Genomic DNA, 21,053 nt, shown 5'->3' with positions numbered 1-21,053 from the left:
TAATAGGATCTTCTCTAGCCTCTGCAATGGTGTCAATCTCTTAAATCATAACACGTACATTATTTAAACAAAGAGTCAAAACAAAATGGGAGGAGGACAGGTGTTAGCTACCAAACAAACTCTTCTGGATCAAAAGAACCATTTTTCTTCTCAAGTGACAGTGAATGTTTATGACTAAATGGTATGCTTCATTCATTGATAAATTATGTTGTATTGTTTATGAACAATAAACATACTCCAAGACAACCATGTCTGATTATAAAAAGTTATAGTCACAAAAAATAAGATTAATATTAGTTAACAATGTAATTTTAACTTTAAATTTCTTTCCAACAAATAAAAGCTAATAACAAATAAAGAAGAAAAATTAGTCTGGCTTCAAAAAATGTTGTTATTGAATCAATAAACACTTCTTACTTCTTTAACATTAATAACAATTTAGTTGACCTTTACATAAAAATCTTAAAAAATACATATTAAAAAGTAACATGCAAATAAAAGATATCTGATTACTAGTTCTAGATCCATGAGGTTTAAAATTTTAAACAGCCACGGTACATATGCTATGCATCTTTCAGACATTCTGAAAAATTTATGAGATGTATCAATAATTGATTTACATTATGTGTGTCCCATGAGCATTACTAAGGTAGAAGAAATCCCTGTGGCCTCGTTTCACTTAAACGGTATTTGTGATCTTGGCTGAGCTTCAGGAACCCCTGTAACAATTAATTCAATGGTTACTTATCTGATAACTTCAGTTACTCAGTACACAGACTCGAACCAGAAAAGCAAAATCAGCCTCAGCCAAAGAATAATTTAAAGCCCCATGCACCTTCTTCCCAGGCAACAATTCAAGTCCTTGACTCAAAGTCTTTTTCTTATTTAAAGAAAGCAGCAGATTAGGAGAAGAAAAGGGTTGTAAGAAGAAAGAGGAGAGAAGGCAGCACAGAGCATTAAGTAGAGCAGCAGTTCTCAAAATGGAGTCCCCAGAAAAGTCAGCAGCATCACCTGGAAACATATTAGAAAAGGAAATTCCCTGGCTCACCCCGACAGACCTACAAAATCAGCAGCTCTGGGGATGGGACCCAGGGAGTGCTGGGTTTTAACAGGTACTCCACGTGATTCTGACAGACTCAAGAACCACTGTCCTAGAGTTAGGAATACTAACAGCACAACAGAGTCAGCAATAAAAAGCCAGTAAGAACGCACTAACATGGTTCAAATAAACTTGTCTGAGTATGTCCATTCAAGGTACTACATTCAGGCACTTTAATAGACTCAGGGAGCAAGAGAAATTACCTCCAAGGAGTTATAATCTAATTGAGGTAGGAGGACAATGGAAAGGGTGAAGAATCCAAGTAATTACATAACACTGAAGCAAACTGCTCTTCAAACTCTGTTACCTAAAAGGTAGCAACTGTATTCCAGTTCACTATAATCACTTGAAGCACATCAAACTGAGCATGAGTCATAAAAGAAAAGTTAATGCTGTGTGAAGCAACAGAAACTACAAATTTTGGAAATCTTTCTTCGAAAAATTGCTGAGAATATAAAGTTTTGACAATGAAAGCCATAAAGCTTCTTATATCCAAAAATTCAAGTATGATGGAAAGCTTCATTTTCCACGATGCTAGATAAATCGGCTACTGTAGCCGTTTTGGTGATTTCTTTAAAGTAGATACAAAAGATGCAAATAAGATAATGCCCCAATATGTATTTATATGAGATAACCAGGGTCAACTTAAAATTCTGCATCCAAAGAAGGCTGGAGCATGTAGGCCAGATGCTTAAAAAGATGAAAGTGTGGATTTTGGTGGACAGTCATGGTTGGAGAAACTTTGCAGACAATTTCCAGGTTTGTCCATAACAACTTCCCTCTCAGGCTCCTCCATGCTTTCACCCTTCCAGCTGACTGGAGAGATGCCTAGAAGCCCGCTGACGTGGGTCCTTAACTACATGGAGAACAGGATCCCAGAAAACCTGAAAAATCTGTCCTGGACTGTTACAAAAAAAAGAAATAAATTTTTGTCATGTGAAGCCACTACATTTTGGATCTCCATGTTTCAGCAGTTTAGCCTACCACATCACAACAGTGGGCAATAAGATTATGGTCCATAGTAACTATGGCTTAGGGAGCATTTTGGTGACAACAATTATATTAATATCCTATTGATCTGTACTGTTTTCTAAAAGGTACACCCCCCCCCAAAGGGACTGTTATTTACTAGTTATTATTTATAGGAATACCATTCTAAAATCTGGATAACCACATCACAAATATGGGAAGATGTTCATGAAATCATAAGAAAACATCTCATTTCAGAATATCAATGTGTAAGAGATTCATGACTAAAAAATAAAAAACTAAATATTATCACCATCAACATGTAGTCCACATCTGACTTTCTGCTAGTATATATGGTTGGATTTTACATGCCTGTGTGCACTGGGGGTTTTAAAGGGATACATCTCTCTGATTCCTCTCCTTTTACTAAGACCCTGCCCCATGCCCTACTGTAGGGTAAATGCACATCCAGAAGGCAAAGAGTAAGAAAAAAAGATGACTTTCACATATGAATATGACTAGTCAAGCTGAGAAGAATCAGGGAAAATTCAATAAAAGAGGCTGCCACCATTCAGTTCATTCCTACAGAATTAGAGGACCATTCCTATCTAGACATGTTACACACAGCATAGTAATTTTGTCCACACAAACACTCTCTCTCTACTAAGTACCTACAATGCACCACTGAGCCAAAAAGTGAAAGAAGAAATGATCCCTGGAGGTTTCAACCTATTTGACTCAAAGGAAATAAAAAGACTGACTTCTAACTCTCCACATCCAGCTGAGAACCAGGAATGTTCTTGGGCATTCACGAATACATGCCGTCTCTCCCTGCCTATCAGTTCATTCAGGACCTCTACAACACTCTGATTCACCCCAGAGCCTAACCTTACACTGCTGAAACAAACCCCCCCTCATCTGTACCTGCGATACAAAGGATTTTCTATTTACACATACTATGTCAAGGAAGTCCATATACCTTTTAAAGTCCTTTTTAAGTCTAGTATCAACACAAAAATCAAACTCTTCTCTCCTTTTTGCTACTTCTCATCACTGTTTTCATTTGTCTCCTTTTAGTGTACCTATCTATCTCCTATTGATCAACATGTCACAAAACAATACTATTTTAGATTAGAAAGACTTTAAAAATTATCTAATATTATCTTCTTATAGAAATGAAGATGCTAAAGCACAGGAATCAAACAGCATGCTGAAAGCTACATAGCTACTTTAGTAGAAGAACTGGTACCATGTTCCAAAGGCAATCAAGTCACGATCCAATGAAAGCAGCCCCCAAACAGCAGGAGATGCTACTACAGTTGTAGATCACTGAACTTATAGTTGAAGGGAACCCCTACCCACTCCCATCCAGCCCTTACCTCTCAGTTAAGGAACAAGTTAGCCAATACATGAGATTGAAACAGGAAGTCCACAATAGAAACGCTGAAACCTAACAGGACACGTTAACCAGGGATTCCCCAATCAGCAGAACAATATCCACTGGCAGCTACTTTAAGCCTTACCTGGCAGGTCTCCAAGCCAGCTGCGGCAGCCACATCCCCCTCGCGCCATTAACGTCTCGCCTCAGTGTCCTAAAATTCCCAACCAGGAAGGAAATATAGCCAGCAGGCACTCCCAACCCAGTTACGGCTCTACAGTTCTACTGTCAGTAACCTTCCCTGGGACGTCACCATCTGTACCCATAAACATGCATACACCGAGCAGCCCCCATCTAGGATGAGCTCAATATTACAGGGCCTTCTTCACAAAAACCTCAGGGACCCCTGACCTTAACTATAAAGTTTTCTTTTATTTTTTAATGTAGAAAGCAAGCCCCAGTTAGAAAACCTGGACATGTTTGAGTGATTCTGCTGAATATACCTGAAAAACAAAGTAGTTACAAAAAATGGAAACATGCAATTTAAAAATAATACAAATATTTTGACTGGTTTTAAAAATGTTTTAGCATCTCAAAACACACAGCAACTCTAGTTCTGATAAAGTTAAACTTTCAACAGGCATATTTCTGTTCCTCATGTGACAATACACCTACACCCTTTTGAACACTTGCAGTATTTAGGAGTTCTTCAAAGATGTTTACGGGATCATTAAAATTCACTGTAATTAAGAGATACCCACCGATTAAATTTTTTTCTCTGAGATAAAAATGAAGCTTAGTTAACTGAGCATTTATTAGGCACCCTCTTTATGCCTAAATTTGTGCTAGGTAAGAAGCGACTCCGTCCCTTCTTAAGGAATTTGTAATGTGCTTAGGAAATCTAGACTGACATTTAAAACAGTTAGAAGAATACTTTAATGGTAAACTACCTCTACTGCTATTAAGGGTAAAAATAATTCAGAGAAACCAGTTCAGATGGAAATATCAAAATAAACTCATGGTAGGATTACCTGACGGTCCCACAAAATTCATTTAAAGAAAAATAATTACAAGGAAAATCTGTTTAGAGTTACATCATATAAAACAGGGAGATGTTTTAGAATTACCTAAGTATTTTGTATAATTTTTATTTTCAATGATACTACTTAGTAAAACATAAAATAATCTAAAATGATAGCTTATAGTTTTTATGCCTTGAGTGATTTTAATGTAGAGCCTAAAATACAAAGAGAAATTTGAAATATGAACTTAGATATTTACCATCTGCAAAACCATAGCTTCAATCCATTAGCAACCTATTTTCCCAATGGTACATACACTCCTTAGCTGGATATCAGAGTAAGTAATACAGGTATGTAGACATATCTGAGGATTTAATTTTACCCACACTAGTGTTACAGCATTATGACCTACAAGAGGTTCCTGATTTTTGACTTATACAATTTATTAATTTTAACAGTATTTTCCCAGTTTGCCCTCTCTCTTGTTTGCGTCAAAAACAGATCAGTTATATGGACACACACATACATACAACTAGTCTAAAAAAACAACTGAAAGGGCTATCATGTAGGAAAGATTCTAATTTATTCTATTCAAGGAAAAGACCTGGGACTAATGGATAAAAGATACACAAGACAGAGTTTAGTTCAACAAAAGATCTAATTTTCTTTTTTATTCAAACTATTAAAATGTACACTGGGCTGCCTTGGTTAGCTACTTAATTCTTTATTACTATAAGTGAAAAAGCAGAAGCTAGATGATAATCTCTCAGGAATGCCACCTCTAAACTGGCACAAGGCTGAACCATGGAAACCCCAAAGGTTCCACCGAGACCAATGACCAGTGTCAGATTACCGCATCGGCCAACTAGTATGCAACTGAAATGAATGAAGCCTCCATTTCTTCATTATGATATAAAACATCATAGAATCAGAGAACTTTATTCTTTAGCACAGAACTTTAAAAAAAAGATCACCTTTCAACATTAGAAGTATAAGAATATTTTTAAATAGTACATTATATATATTAAAAGTTAAATATTTTTCAACAAGAATGATGGATAAATATTAGTATGGTTTTTTTTTTTTTTTTTTTTTTTGGCAGTACGCGGGCCTCTCACTGCTGTGGCCTCTCCCGTTGTGGAGCACAGGCTCCGGACACGCAGGCTCAGTGGCCATGGCTCACGGGCCCAGCTGCTCCGCGGCATGTGGGATCTTCCCAGACCTGGGCACGAACCTGTGTCCCCTGCATCGGCAGGTGGACTCTCAACCACTGCGCCACCAGGGAAGCCCAAGAATGATGGATAAATATTAATTTTCCCTTTTCTTTTCCCTTCCTCTTTTTCCCCATACCTTGCCCAAGCCAAAAGATAAAGAATGTAAGCCAATTTTATCTATCCATTTGGCACTCGCAGGAATATGTAAGAAACGATTAAGTGTTTCAAAAAACTGGATCTAAAAATATACTTTAAAATTTTTCTAAAATATTATGATTAAATTTTAATGAAGGAATACAATTATTTAATAATGATAGGTTTAGTATAATAATTAGATGCTTCTCATCAAATCAATCATCTGAGATTACCATAATAATTTACAATAAAATATACTAATTGTCCAAAAGTCTGCACCATTCTCATCTTGAAGGAATGAATATTTGAAAGTACTAAAAAGTCACGTATGGCTCTCTTTCTCATTTATAAATCAATGATGGCATCTTCAAATGCAAGAACTCCCCTCTACCTCTCCCAAGTGTACACACACAATCAAGCAGAACAAGAGATGCTCAATTCCTGAGTCACAACTGTGGATTAAACCACCAGATGACATATGAGAACACTACCCAGCAATGCACACTCCTGTTGCTACCTCTCTTAGAATCACCTTCAAACAGACTATGGCCAAGACTGAGGTAATTAAACTTGAAGTACTCCAAGACTTAGCTTACCAAGTCTACTACCACACCAAAATACTCTCAGGAAAAAGTCTGATAGAAAACCATTCAGCAATTAGTTCTCATGATAAAATTATTTTTCATGGCACAAAAAATTAAAGTATAAGCTGTCTTTTCACATACTTAGTATAGTCATATTTTCATTTCTAAAGGCTATTCCAAAAATGTTTGCCTAAAGCTAGACCTATTAGAAAAATATATCTTTATACATTACTTTAGAGGTATTGTTACTATATCACACTCAGGAAATAAAATTTTGCTAAGGGTGTGTTAAACCAGTGATTCTTAACTTTTGGAAGGCTGTGGCCCTCCAAGAGGATAATAAAAGCTGTGGCCAGAGAAAAATGTGTATTTACAAATTAAAAATATGTATATAATTGTAGGGGTTCTCAAAGACAATTAAGCCCAAGTTAAGTGCCATACCCCAAATACTAACTCTTATAACTACCTTCGTAGAAGACACTTAGAAATACAGCTATAGTTCTGCAGTTAAATGTGCGGAAAACAACTAAACCTATAGCTCCTTCATTTCTTAAATTAAAATAAAATGTATATACAAATCAATGGAAACTTAACATGTGCTGCATATATTTAACACTTTCAAATACTTTTTAAACCCAATTAGCTATTTAAATTCAAATAATTTTTGTATAAAGTTTTACTTCTTGCATTACAACTTTTTTAAAATACAAATCATGTTTTTAAAGTGATCAAGTTTTAGAGGAACCTGATTCACTCAGGATCCACTTTGTTCCACACATTACGTTTTTCTTCCTTACGATCTGAGGAAATAGAAAATCTTAACATCTACTCAACTTTGCTCAAATATTTTTACATTTTTGGTCGAAGGATATATTTAAATATGTATTTTTTCACATATAATGAAAATGACATTACTCTAGTCTACATCTGAGTGCCAAAATATTTAAGGTTTCATATTTTTTAGGAAAACAATAATTTGACATATTTTCAAGGGTACTAATTTCTGGAACAGAAGTTGAAAAAAAGAGAAAATAAAACTTTATAACTGAAAATTATCACTAGGTTACACCTATAGTAGACAAGGAGGATTAAAGATCAGTTAAATCACCACTAAGGCAGGTACATAAACTTCTATGACCTTTCTTATTCTACAGTCTTAAAGTGAAAATACCAAGAACCTCTCCTAGGCCTTGAAAAAAATATTTATGGGTAAGAAGTAATGTAAGACACTGAAGGGATGAAATGTTTTTCTGGAAGTACACAGACTTAATTTTGTTTTCCTTTGCTCATCTCCACAGAATGTTAAGCCATTAACTAAAAGGAGAAAATATGGAGAAATAATAAATGCAAAACCATTAATTACTCCATTATTTATGGAAAATATTTTAGCCTCGTTGATTGCCATTTGAATAAAGAACAATTTTTAAATAGTTGGTATAAAGAATTCAGGAATACATTTAATATAATATACTATACTGACCTATTTCCAATGGTTCCAGACAGTAATTACTTTCATTAATAGGAAGCAGAATGACCACTTTAATGTTAGGGTTATGTAGAAGAAGAGTAAATAGTTTTAAATTAATTCATTTCATCCTAAATTTAGGTTGTGAAATCCAATTGGGACCAGTGAAACACCTACCTACACACAAGTTAATAACAACTGGAAACCTTAAACAAATACCACAGCATTAACGGATTTTGTAATTAAATGTTTTCAATATCTAAAATTCCCTTTGACATTTTAAACTCCTCCAGTATTTAAAAAGCCCATCTTTTAGCCTGAACTAGTCTGATCAAAGATGTGAACAAAATATTTACTTATGAGACAAGGGAAAATGTGCTGTTAGGCCAAAATCAATTGGTGCTTAATTAAGAAAGCCAAAGGGTTCTGACTGGCGTATGGGTTTCGTTACTGTGGGTGCTTTATAAACACTGCTCTGGAGTCTGGACGATCCCTAAGGAAGTTCAGATGTACAGCTGACATGTAGATTATGCTCATGTAAACAATGTGAACACACTGTGAACACATTTCTCAATGGGAGAAAATCATAGTAGCATATTACTTACAAGTAAAACTTTAAGGCTACCAGGGATATTCAATTCTGACACTGCTCTCTAGGGAAGAATGGAAAATGTTTACAAATTTAACTGAACCTGAAAAGAGCCAAAGTAGAAAAAAAGGTAAAGGGACAAGTAAGGGGGAAGGAGTTGCAAGGTATATCTCAAGGCCCTCCACACAAAATTATCTTAAAAGTTTCACCAGAAAGGTATGTTAATTCTTGTTTATGTTTAGTTAATAAAATGATCAACTGCTCATTGGGGTGGGGGAGGATGAGTGGGAGATGAGTGGGAAGGGAGGGAGGGAGAATGAGATGGAGAGAGGGAAAGAGGGAGGGAGACAAGGGGAGGAGGGAGAGGTGAGGGGAAGTAGGCATTGATAAAATCCTTGGCAACACAAGGTTATTAAGCCTCTGAATACACTTGACACTTTATACACTAAACTGGATGCTCTGTTCCATAAAGTTATCATTATCTTCTCTCACTCTTCTTCCCAAAAAGGTCCTTGATTCCATTATCAGTATCAAAACCAATGATTTATCACCATTACTGATTAGATTAAGCCCTGGAGGCAGTACTAGTTCCAGGCTGATCTAGACAGATCTTTTGGCTTCATTTAATGTATATAAATTTCCTTTTGTTTCTGTTTTTTTAAACATTCAGGACCAAGTGATGATTTTCCAGTATAGGTTCCAGAAACATAATCTGGGTGGGTAGCTCAACCATTTCACTGACACAAGACAACCTGCTCAGCACTTACTATGAATTCAATATAATTCTGCATACATTACTTGTCTAATTAAGGTACACAGCAGTAGGAATGGGTGACGTTAATGATCTAAGAAAACTTTCATATTTTGCTATGTGCTTATGTTAGAAAGCAGAATACAAAATCTGCATGAATTTTTAGATAAAAGAGGGGACCTTCTAAGAAGATAGGGTTCTCAAACGGTTACTGTGAACTATGCCTCAGGATCCCTGAGGTATAAGTGCATTTCTTCAAATTCTTCTTCTGCCATTTTGGGTAAACTTGGAAGAAGGTGTTGAGATGTACTGTCTTCCCTACCTCAATGACCCCTAATATTTCATATTTCTTTCCTACCATTGTTTATAATACTTTACCCAATTTGAATTACCGCTACAGATTTATAATCAACCACCTGGAAGGCAATACATCTAAACTTTTATTTAAAATGATATAAATTATTTTTTAGAAATTTATTTCAAAAGGAGGACCTTGACGCTCTTACAGAAGTTTTTGAGTGAAAGAGCATTATCATGAACTTTAAAAAATAAGGAAATACTATGGCCCAGATAGACTTATTTTCTCAATAACCATTTTCTCCTTTAAATTTATTTTTGTGTGCTTTTAAACATCCTTATATTTAATTTTTGCTCATATTTAAATTTTGCTTTAAAATTTTCAACTACACATTTGGACTATGGTACCAAAACCTAGAACATAAAACTCATAATGTGTTCAAATATGACTCACTGAAGAATACAATTTCAGGTCTGGTAAACTACCAGCAAATGTGCTTAGAGACTTGCTATCTGGAACTCACTGGAAACAGTTACTCAACTTACCTGGGGCTAATCCAGCAGCAGCAGCAGGAGTCCCCATGGATGGGTGAGAGAACACTTGAGAGAAGGCAGACGCATGTGCCTGGGACGCGTTACTGAGCCTGGAGGTTGATCCTCCTTTGGGAATAAACTCGCTTGCAGTAGGATTTGGTGTCTATTTAAAAATCAAATATAGTAAGTTAACACATTTTAAGCCCCAAAAGACACTGAATCTACTAGGCATTATTCCACACTGCTCTATTTACTGAGTAAAATATTTTATTGAAAGGAATTACAGTGTTCTTTAGTTTTCATATTTTGGGGTGGGATAATTAAATTTCTTGAAGAAAAATTTTCATCAAATTTGAGGGTTTTAATCATTTCATTTGCAGAATTTAACTTCAGAACATGCATATTTGCCTTTATTGTCAAATATACATCATTACCAAACTATCCTAACACATTTTAGAGAACTGGGAGGCTGAAACTGCCTCAAAACTGAGCCAACAAGTTTCAAATTTAATGTCTTTAAACCACTTCTACCAGGATAAAGGTCAAAACTGCCTTTATTCCAAAATTAATCACTTCCTTCTTTATAAGCACTTAAGACATTTCCCCAATAATATGATACCAAGTATTTAAATAACAGTAAAGACAAGAAAAGCACTTAAAAACAAGGCAAACACACGAGAGGGCTCAAGATATAAGAAAAACATAATAGAGGCTCCAATGTCTGCTAAGTATTCATGTAACTTGTTATATTAAAAAACATTTTACTATGAGATTACATGAAAAAAATTTCCTCCCAGTTGTACAATGCCACCTTTTATCTAGTCAAGTGGCATGGTACCTTTGCCTTTAAGAATGACTAGCACGTTACAAGACTGCAATTCAATTTCACAAATGGTCCATATTTTGTCCATGTGGAAAAAATGAATATCCTAAATATTTTTCTGAAATTGTGACCTACATGCTTAAGTATAACGAAGATTCAACACATTGATATTTGAATTCAACTTCCAAAAGGGTCGACCAAAGAGATAATTTAGTATGTTCATACTTCAGCCCACATTTTCTGTATATATATAAGCTAAGTTTAAAATACACTGAATCATGATGCAAAAAAGTTAATCACTTGAGGTATTTTAGAACTGATCATTAAAATGGAAAAATATTTCCATAGAAGGCATCAAATAAAAAGATGGACTAATTACTGTACAATCCAAGAACAACTTCCCTACTTGATATGAATGACATTTTAAACTCCTAGGTTAGAGTTCAAAATACTAAATTTGGAAAATAGCAAGTCAAGAGGCTAACCTCATTTTAAACTCTAAAACAAATGATATTTTACTAGTTACGTTCCAGCTAAAATTAAATGCAAAGTAATAAAATATAGAAAAAATGTTAACCTGTGCTTAACTACAATATACTAGATGTACAGAGAACCTCTTTTACTGCCATATCTAAGACATAAAATTCTGAAGAAAAAAAAGAATCAGGCCTGAACCAAAACATATTTTCCAAAGAGAAAAAAAAAAAGGCCTCTTCTGTCACTTATGTGTCTATTTTAAAACCTTCCAAATTTAAAACACTGGCATCTTCTTTAAAAGTACGGCCAATTCCTTAATTTCTGGAGTAGAAAATAAGCTAACGCATTTTATTGACGTAGTAATCCCTAGTTATAAAAGAACAAAAGGTTACCAAGAGGATCACTTCAGAGCTAAATCAGTGTGTACTAGTTAATGCTGAATCTGTTTTAGAAGATGAAAGTCAAGATAAAATCAATCAGATAACTTGGTAAAAGAATTCAAAATGCAATCAGATAACTTGGTAAAAGAGTTCAAAACGCCTAGGAAAGATGGAGACACTTCAGGATTACAACATTACTAAGAGACAGCAAATTTAGACAAAGAAATTAATCTAATCTAATCCCGAGAAACAAGTATCACCCAGTTTCCATTTCATTTATACCTTACATTTACCTTGAATAAGAGACTTTTGATTTCAAAGCTGAGTTTCTCTAAATCAAATCTATTTTAAATTAGTCTGAAAGACTATTTTTAAGGGATCCTATAAAGGAGAAAAAGGAGGGGGAAATCTATTCTACCTCCCCCAAATAAATTATATATAAAATGCCATTATAACACATTATAAAGGTCCTTCAAATTTATTATGATGGAAGTTATTAAAATTAACTATGAAAATGTATACACTGAACTGCAACTTTTAGGGACTCAACAACCACAGATCCAAAAAACCTACCAGCAATGAATTTTAATTAAGAAGTGAAAAGAAGGGCCTAAACCCCTCCCTCCATTTTTTTCCTGATTTAAGACGGCAAGGCATTTCCCCTGACTGGGTGGTTAGAGAGTTTGTTTTATTTCAGATGAGTTTATTTGAGATGAGAGAAAAGGTTAAAGAATTTAAATGGCAGAAAAAAGAATCACATAGTAGGTATAACACAAAAAACAAATTCTAGGAATAAGTGAGTAGCGCTAATATTATTAACAGTTAATATAAATTCCTCTAACCAGATTAGAGAACTATTAAAAATACTTAAATAATGAGAAATTATAATAATGAGAATACTTTCTCATGATAAAATTAGTTAAAATAAGAACTATAATAAAAAGATGCATTCTTAAAACCACTTTAATATAACTGGTTTGTAACATATATAAGGGTTTTATAAAGCAACAAAATAGCATAGGCACACACCTTTAACATGTTAAAAGAATACTTTTTTAGAGATAGATAAGGCAAAACTGGTAACTAAAACCAGTATCACATTAAAATGACATCTCTGTTCATCAGAAAATAAACGATTGGGACTTCCCTGCTGTCACAGTGGTTAAGAATCTGCCTGCCAATGCAGAGAACACAGCTTTGAGCCCTGGCCCGGGAAGATCGCACTTGCCACAGAGCAACTAAGTCCATGCGTCCAACTACTGAGCCTGTGCTCTATAGCCCGTGAGTCACAACTACTGAGCCTGCGCTCTAGAGCCCACAAGCCACAACTACTGAAGCCTGCACGCCTAGAGCCCATGCTCCGCTACAAGAGAAGCCACCGCAACGAGAAGCCTGCGCACCGCAAGAGTAGCCCCTGCTCGTCGCAACTAGAGAAAGCCCATGCACAGCAAAGAAGACCCAACACAGCCAAAAATAAATTAAGTTTTTTAAAAAAGAAAAAGAAAATAAACTATATTTTAGTTTTAGGAGGCGAAGGTTACATCTAGAAAGAAGAGTCAAGGACTCGGGTTATATAAATTTGTCTAACTTCAACAACACTAAAGAGAATGCAATAAATGAGAAAAGGAATAGTGAAAAAGAACACCAAAGTTTTATTACTCCCACCCTGTGACTTAGATAAGCCCATTATAACTCTCTAAATATGTTCCTATAATATTAAATTTGTGGGTTTTCTAACATACATATAATTATATTTCTATTCATAATTTCTAATTTCTATTCATACTTTATTTATTTAATTTATTTTTATTTGTTTATTTTGGGCTGCGTTGGGTCTTTGTTGCTGTGCGCAGGCTTTCTCTAGTTGCGGGGAGTGCGGGCTAGTCTTCGTTGTGGTGCGCGGGCTTCTCATTGTGGTGGCTTCTCTTGTTGCGAAGCACGGGCTGTAGGCCTGCAGGCTTCAGTAGTTGTGGCTCGCAAGCTCTAGAGCGCAGGCTCAGTAGTTGTGGCGCACGGGCTTAGTTGCTCCGCAGCATGTGGGATCTTCCCAGACCAGGGCTCGAACCCGTGTCCCCTGCATTGGCAGGCAGATTCTTAACCACTGTGTCACCAGGGAAGCCCTCTATTCATACTTTAAGTCCTAATTGTCATTCATATCTGAAACAGCTTTAAATGTACATTTGGGAAGAAAATCAATGTTTATGTCAAACAGCAGACATTCACTCTGTGAGAAGTTATCAATAAAAAGAGTTTTAGGTTCTCACACACTTAAATTTACACCACAACTCTCACAACCAAAAGAACCAAGTGCATTTTATTTAGTGAGTTCTTCAAACCGACATCATCCCCCAACATTTGGATATGATTCCTACCTGTACTCTCCAGAAAGAAATATACTAAGTCAAGAGTCCTGGCCTTTAGCTTAAAAAGCACTGTTGTAATTATTATCATTATATTTTAAATTAAATAATAATTAATGTTTCAATTCAGGCATCCCAACCAACCAAAATGATAGTGTTTCCTATTTTACCAATGACTGATAAAGGTTTTTTTTTTTCACAAATGAAGTAATTTTCTGATGAGGTTTCTAGCTCAAGATTAATACAACTTTAAGCTTTTCTACTATCATATTATTTCTTGGAAACTGTTACTTTTAAAGTCTAATTCAGAATTTAATACTCTGCTGGACTCCACTACAATCAAGAGTACTTATTAAGAACACAATAAATTAGTGCCATAAATTAAGGGACTAATTTAATAAACAGTGAAACAAAATAAAAAGTTCAGCCATTAATTTTTAATTAGGTAGAATGACAGGAAGAGGTTTATACTGAATAAAAACACAACACAAAATATTATGTAATATTTCATTGCAAATATGCCAAAAGGTCTGTAAGAAAAAGAAGGTTGTCTTAAGGTAATGTGACAAATGACTGAGGAATCACTGCTATTCCTGAATATTGGTCAGGCTTTTTAAATTCACACAGTAACCTCATAAAACCATACAATACCCTCCTTAGTAAAGCTCCTTGTAATGAGCTCAACTTGCTTTACCTCTTAATAGCTTCATAAGCTGCTATCAGTAATCTTTCTACTCTCTGAATGAACGTGAATGACCTGGTAAATTTTTCTGAACAGCTTTATCTAGATATAATTGACATATAATAAACTGTACATATTTAAATGTAAGCTTTGATAACTCTTGACATAGGTAGACCACCATGAAACCACTACCCAAATCAAGAAAATGACTGCATTCCTCATGCCCAGAAGTTTCCACAGGCCTGAATGAAATCCCTCCCTCCTGTTCCTCTCTGCTCCACTGCTTTGGACTCCAGGCAACCACCAATAAGCTTTTTGTCACTATACACTAGTCTGTATTTTCTAGAATTTAATATAAATGAATCTTACATACATATGTAGGTGCTGGGTTCTTTACTAGCTTCTTTCACTTTGCATCATTAAGATTCATCCTTCTTATGCTTTCTTTAGGTTTAATTTGTTCTTCTTTTTCTAGGTTCTTAAGATAGAAGCTGAGATCACTGATTTGGGAACTTTTCTCCTTTTCTAATACAGGCATTTAGTGCTACAAATTTCCCTCTGATTAATGATTTAGTGGCATCCCACAACTGTTGGCATGTTTCATTTTCATTCAGTTCAAAATACTTTTAAGTCTCCCTTTCTAATCCCTCTTTGACACATGAGTAAGTCAAAAGTGTGTTATTCAGTCTCTGAATACTTGAGGATTCTCCAAAGATCTGTTACTGGTTTCTAATTTAATTCTCTTGTGGTCGGAGAACACATTTCTATGACTTGTACCCTTTTAAATTTATTGAGACTTCTTTCAAGACCCAGAATTGGTCTGTCTTGGTGACCAATTTCTATGTGAACTTGAAAAGAGTATTCATGTGGTTGCTGTGGGGCACAGGGCTCTACGAGTAAACTACCAGAGCTGCTCAGGCCTCCCATCTCCTTACTGATTTTCTTCCTCTTCTATTATTGAGAGAGGAGTACTGAAATCCGTATCACCGACTATTTCTCCTTGCAATTCTACTAGCTTTTGTCTCATATATTTTAACTCTGTTTTTAGGTGCATAAACATTTAAAAATGGCATATCTATGCTCCTAATGAACTGTCCCCTTTATCAAATGACCTTCTGTATTCCTGGTAATATTCTCTGCTCTGAAATCTACTTTTTCTAACATGAATATAGCTATGCCAGCTTTCTTTTGACTAGTGCATGGTATAACTTCTAATCTATTTTCGTGTTTATGTTTAAAGCAGGTTTCTTGTCAGCTTCATATAGTTAGCGTTTGCTCTTTTTCTTTAATCCAATTTGAAAATCTCTGCCTTTTTATTAGGATGTCTAGAGGACTTATATTTAATGTGATAAGTTCAGGTTTAAATCTATCTACCATGTTGTTACTTATTTTCCATTTCTTCCACCTGTTCTTTGGTCTCCTTTTCTGTTTTCTGCCTTCTCTGGGATTAAATGATTTTTTAAATTTTCATTTTACCTCCTCTCTTGGCTTGTTAGCTATAACTCTCTCTGTTCCGTTACTGTAGTGATTACCTTAGGTTTTACAGTACGTATATTTAACTTATCACTGACTATCTTAGTCTGCTAGAGCCATAATAAAATACCACACTGAGTGGCTTAAACCAGCGGTCCCCAAACTTTTTGGCACCAGGGACCGGTAATGTGGAAGACAATTCTTCCACAGACAGGGGGAGGCAGGGGGATGATTCAGGAGGTAATGTGAGCAATGGGCAGCAGCAGATGAAGCTTCGCTCGCTTGTCCGCTGCTCACCTCCTGCTGTGAGGCCTGGGACCCAACAGGCGGCAGACCAATACGGTTCCGCAGCCCAGGGGTTGAGGACCCCTGGCTTAAACAATGGAAACATATTTTCTCACAGTTCTAGAAGGTGAGAACCCAAGATCAACGAGCCAAGAGGGCTGGTTTCTCCTGAGGCCTCTCTCCTTGGCTTGCAGAAAGCCATCCCCTTACTGTGTCCTCATAGCAACAGGCCTTTTCTCTGTGTGTGTGTGCAACCCTGGTATTTCTTCATCTTCTTCTAAGGACACCAATCATATTGGATTAGCGTCCATCCTTACAACCACATTTAGCCTTAATTAAATCTTTAAAAGCTCACTTACATATACAGTCTTTTTTTTTTTTAATGAATTTGGGGAAGACACAATTCAGTCCATAACACCAACTATCACTGAATTTTAAACTACTTCACATAGAGTGTAACAAGCTCACAATGTTATACTTCCATTTCTCCCCTCCCAGACTTTGTGCTATTATCATCATATATTTTATTTCTACATATGCTATAAACCCAACAACACACTATCACCGTTTTTGCTTTCAACAGTCAACTATCTTTCAAAGAGACTTACAGAACAAGGGGGAAGGTTTCTTATATTTACTCATGTAGTTACTGTTTCCAGTGTTCTTCATTTCTTTGTGTAGATCCATAAGGTATTTTCTTCCTTCTGCCTGAAGTACTTTCTTTAATATCTATTAAGTACACATATACTGCAGGTGAATCCTTTCAACTCTTGTATGTTTAAAAAGGTGTTTATTTTGCTTTTTAAAAAATATATAATTTTGAAGTAATTTAAAATTCACAAGTAGTAGTATCCTTCACCATCTTTCCCCAAAGATATCATCTTACATAACTAGAGTATATTTTCAAAACCATAAAATTAACACTGGTGCAGTAAGTTTAACTAAACTGCACATTTTATTCAAAATTTCACAAGTCTTTAAATGCACTCAATGGATTACATTCTTGCATTTTTCCAAAGAACGGAATTCTAAGTTGACATTTTTTTTCTCTTCCTATATTTTAAAGTTATTGTTACACTGCCTCTGGCTTGTACTGTTTCCAACAAGAAATATGCTATCACTTACATCTTCGTTCCTCAAAAATGAATATTTTTCCCTCGGGCTGTTTATCTGGTGTGCCTTGGTGCAGTTTTTTCCCCACCATGTTTCCTTCGTGCTTGTTTTCATTGAGCTCCTGGATCTGTGGGGCTTACAGTTTTCATCCAATTTGGAAGATATTTGCCCACTGTTTCTTAAAATACTTTTTCTGTGTGCCTTCCCCCACCCTGCTTCAGTGACTAAAAATACAAGTGTGTTAGGCTGCTTCAAGTTATCCCATGGCTCACTTTTTCTCTATTTTTTGGATAGTTTCTATCACTATGTCTTCAAGTCCACTAATCTTTTCTGATGCAATGTCTAATCTGTCATTAATCCCATCCAATACTTTTCATTTCAGACAAAGTAGTTTTAAATTTTAGAAGTTTGATTTGGATTTTTTAATAGGTCTTCCTTGTCTACACTAACATGTTTAATCTTTCCCCTAGTTTCCTGAACACATGGAATATTGTTATAATAACTCTTTTGATGTTCTTGTATACTATTTATGTATTATAATTGATTACATTTCTTCTCCTTATGGGTCATATTTTCCTACTTCTTTGCATGGCTGGTAATTTTTGATCAAATGCCAAATATCGTCACTTTCATCTTTTTGGGTGCTGGAGATATATATATATATATTTAAGAATGCCTTGTGTTTTTTTTTATTTTTAATAAATTTATTTACTTTTTATTTATTTTTGGCTGCGTTGGGTCTTCGCTGCTGCACATAGGCTTTCTCTAGCTGCGGCGAGTGGGGGCTATTCTTTGTTGCAGTGCTCAGGCTTCTCACCGCGGTGGCTTCTCTTGTGGAGCACAGGCTCTAGGTGTGCAGGCTTCAGTAGTTGTGGCGCACAGGCTCTAGAGCGCAGGCTCAGTAGTTGTGGCGCACGGGCTTCGGTGCTCCGCAGCATGTGGGATCTTCCTGGACTTGAACCCGTATCCCCTGCCTTGGTAGGCAGATTGTTAACCACTGTGCCACCAGGGAAGTCCTAGATATATTTTTATTGCTATAAATATTCTTGAGCTTTGTTCTCCATTGTCATTAAACTGATTAAAAATTAGTCTGATTCTTTCAGGTCTTGCTTTTAAGCTTTATTAGTTAAGACTAGGGCAGCATTTATTCTAAGGCTAATCTGGACCCACTACGGAGGCAAAAGACTTCCCATCACCCTACTTAATGCTTCATGAATTATGATGCTTTCCATGTTGGCTTGTGGGAATAGGAACTATTCTTGGCCTTGTGTGAGCTCTGAGAATTACTTCCTGTAATCTTCTCAGGAATCTCTTTTTCCAGTTCAAGTGACCTCCTCACTCATAGCCTCTGATAAGTACTCAGCTGAAGATGCAAGGAGAATCTCTGTAAGTGTCCAAAGTTCTATGTATGAGCTCTCTCCTCTCCAGTACTTTTTTTGTGAGCTATATCCGGCTTGGCCTCTGTAAACTTCCAGTTTGGTCTCCCTAATTAGATAGATCACTAGGCTCCACCCAAGTTCCCACTCCAGGCACCAGGCTCAGAAACTCCCCCCACCGAACAGTGAGCTAAGGTAATCATGGGGAGCTCACCTCATTTGTTTCCCATCTATCAGGGATCATTGTCTTTCACAGCCTGATATCTAATGTCTTGAAAACTTGTTTCATATATTTTGGTCAGTTTTTTAGCTGTTTCTGGAGGGAGGGTAAGTCTAATCCCTGTTCTTCCATCTTGGCCAGAAGACAAATTTCGTGGTGATGTTTTCCAAACATAAGGTATTCCTAATTTGAGCTTAAGTTATAAATATATAAAATTTAGCCAACTCCTTGTTTTGGCTAGATCAGACACCCACTAGTAAACAGGTGTTTTGCAACTATTAATTCAAACTATTTATGAGCAAATCAATTACTTCCCTATAAAGCTGGTTTTTCAAGTTTTGTTGTGCTTTCTATACAATCTCTTTCCTAAACAGATAAATTATGTCACAACTATCTTTCTGATAATGCAGTTATCTTTGAAGCATCAAGTCAGCATCAAGTCATGGAGTCTATTCTACATCTTAAATATTTCTCAAATTCAACTACTTCTACTCATGTCATTGTCAGTGCCCTAGACTAGGCTACCATCATCCCAACAGACCAACTTGACTCAAGTCTTGCACAACTCAAATCCATCTTCTACTTTCAGCCAGGATAAAAGAAAGAGAGAGAAGCAGAAAAAGAGAAGGAGGAGGAGAAAAAGGAGAGGAAAATGGGAAGAAAGAGAAGGAAAGTTTTATTTAATGACTTAATTGCTGAAATCCAAAGACTGATCAGGTCAAGTCTCCACTGTCCTTGACTGAATTAAATCATTAAAAAAGAGAGAGAGATAAAATGTGGATACTAACCTTAGCCATATCTACTTTTTTCCAGAACGTATGACTCCAATCTCCCATCTTCACTACTATTCTTCTCTCTTTAGAGTGACAAAGGGGCCTAGTTTTGGACTAATTCAAAAGATTCATGCTCAAGGTAGAGGGTTGTATGTATGTCTCTGTGTGTCTGAGTCTTGGCAAGGGCAGAGAGCAGTGAATTATTTGGTAAGGTGGAAGAGAGGATACTGATAATGAAGGAGAAAGGCAGGAATAGGCAAGAATTTTGCCTTGATAAAATTATCTAAAAAGGCGTAAAAAGATGAGACTTACAGACATAAAGAGCAGCACTATTCAGAGCGATTTTTACTCGTCTTCAGTGTTCATAAATAACACAGAATAAAGAGGAACAGGGTGAGACAGAAAGGAGAAGTCAAATGGCTAACCAGAACCTCCAAATTCATATTTCTACATGTTTTTTTTTTTTTTTGCCTTAATGGGTTGTTATTTCTCCAGATTTCAAGCATATCCAAATACAGTCAATTTAAAATTTATCACAATATACTCAACTTCTGGGCTATTCAGAAACTTAATATTTTAAGACCAGTCAAGTTTCATCTTATAAAAGTTAACATATAACACTACTACTAAAAAAACCCCAAAACAACAACAACAAAAAACACGACTACTATTGTGAAATGAGTCTAATATCACAATTTACAAATTTTCTGAAGTAAACTAGGCCTTCTGATAAAACAACCCAATAGAGGAAATATGATTCTTTAAATAAATCAGATTCAAATTGGTGGGGACAGTGAAGGAAAGTTGACTACTACTGTTTACAAGAGATTCACACCATTGTTCTTTTAAATAGAAGTTCTCCTACTAATAATCTGACTATCTTAAGGGCAAAGTGGCATGTGTATGTCAGAACCTGCCAGATGAAAATCAATTAGTAATAAGCTTTATGTTATGGTAGAGTTAAACAAAAAAATTTCTATGAACTCAGCTTAAAGTCATTCTCTCTATATAAGAGTGTGAAACTATAAGCACATTAACTTCCAAAGATGCTCAT

The 21,053-nt window shown here is 35.7% G+C and overlaps 1 protein-coding gene across 10 annotated transcripts in view; it reads right to left on the bottom strand.

The window, feature by feature from the left end:
• The window catches only part of PAN3 (poly(A) specific ribonuclease subunit PAN3), a 121,225-nt gene that overhangs the window by 57,272 nt on the left and 42,900 nt on the right, over nt 1-21,053 (bottom strand). For all 10 annotated transcript variants that reach the window (XM_081214966.1, XM_081214959.1, XM_081214957.1 and 7 more), the window contains one exon: nt 10,050-10,200. In XM_081214966.1, the coding sequence (XP_081071092.1) occupies nt 10,050-10,200 (151 nt within the window). The remainder of the gene's footprint in view (nt 1-10,049; nt 10,201-21,053) is intronic.

Source organism: Mesoplodon bidens (assembly GCF_964165515.1).
Source record: "Mesoplodon bidens genome assembly, chromosome: 17".
NCBI lineage: Eukaryota > Metazoa > Chordata > Mammalia > Artiodactyla > Ziphiidae > Mesoplodon > Mesoplodon bidens.
This window is presented reverse-complemented; position numbering and strand designations above follow the sequence as displayed.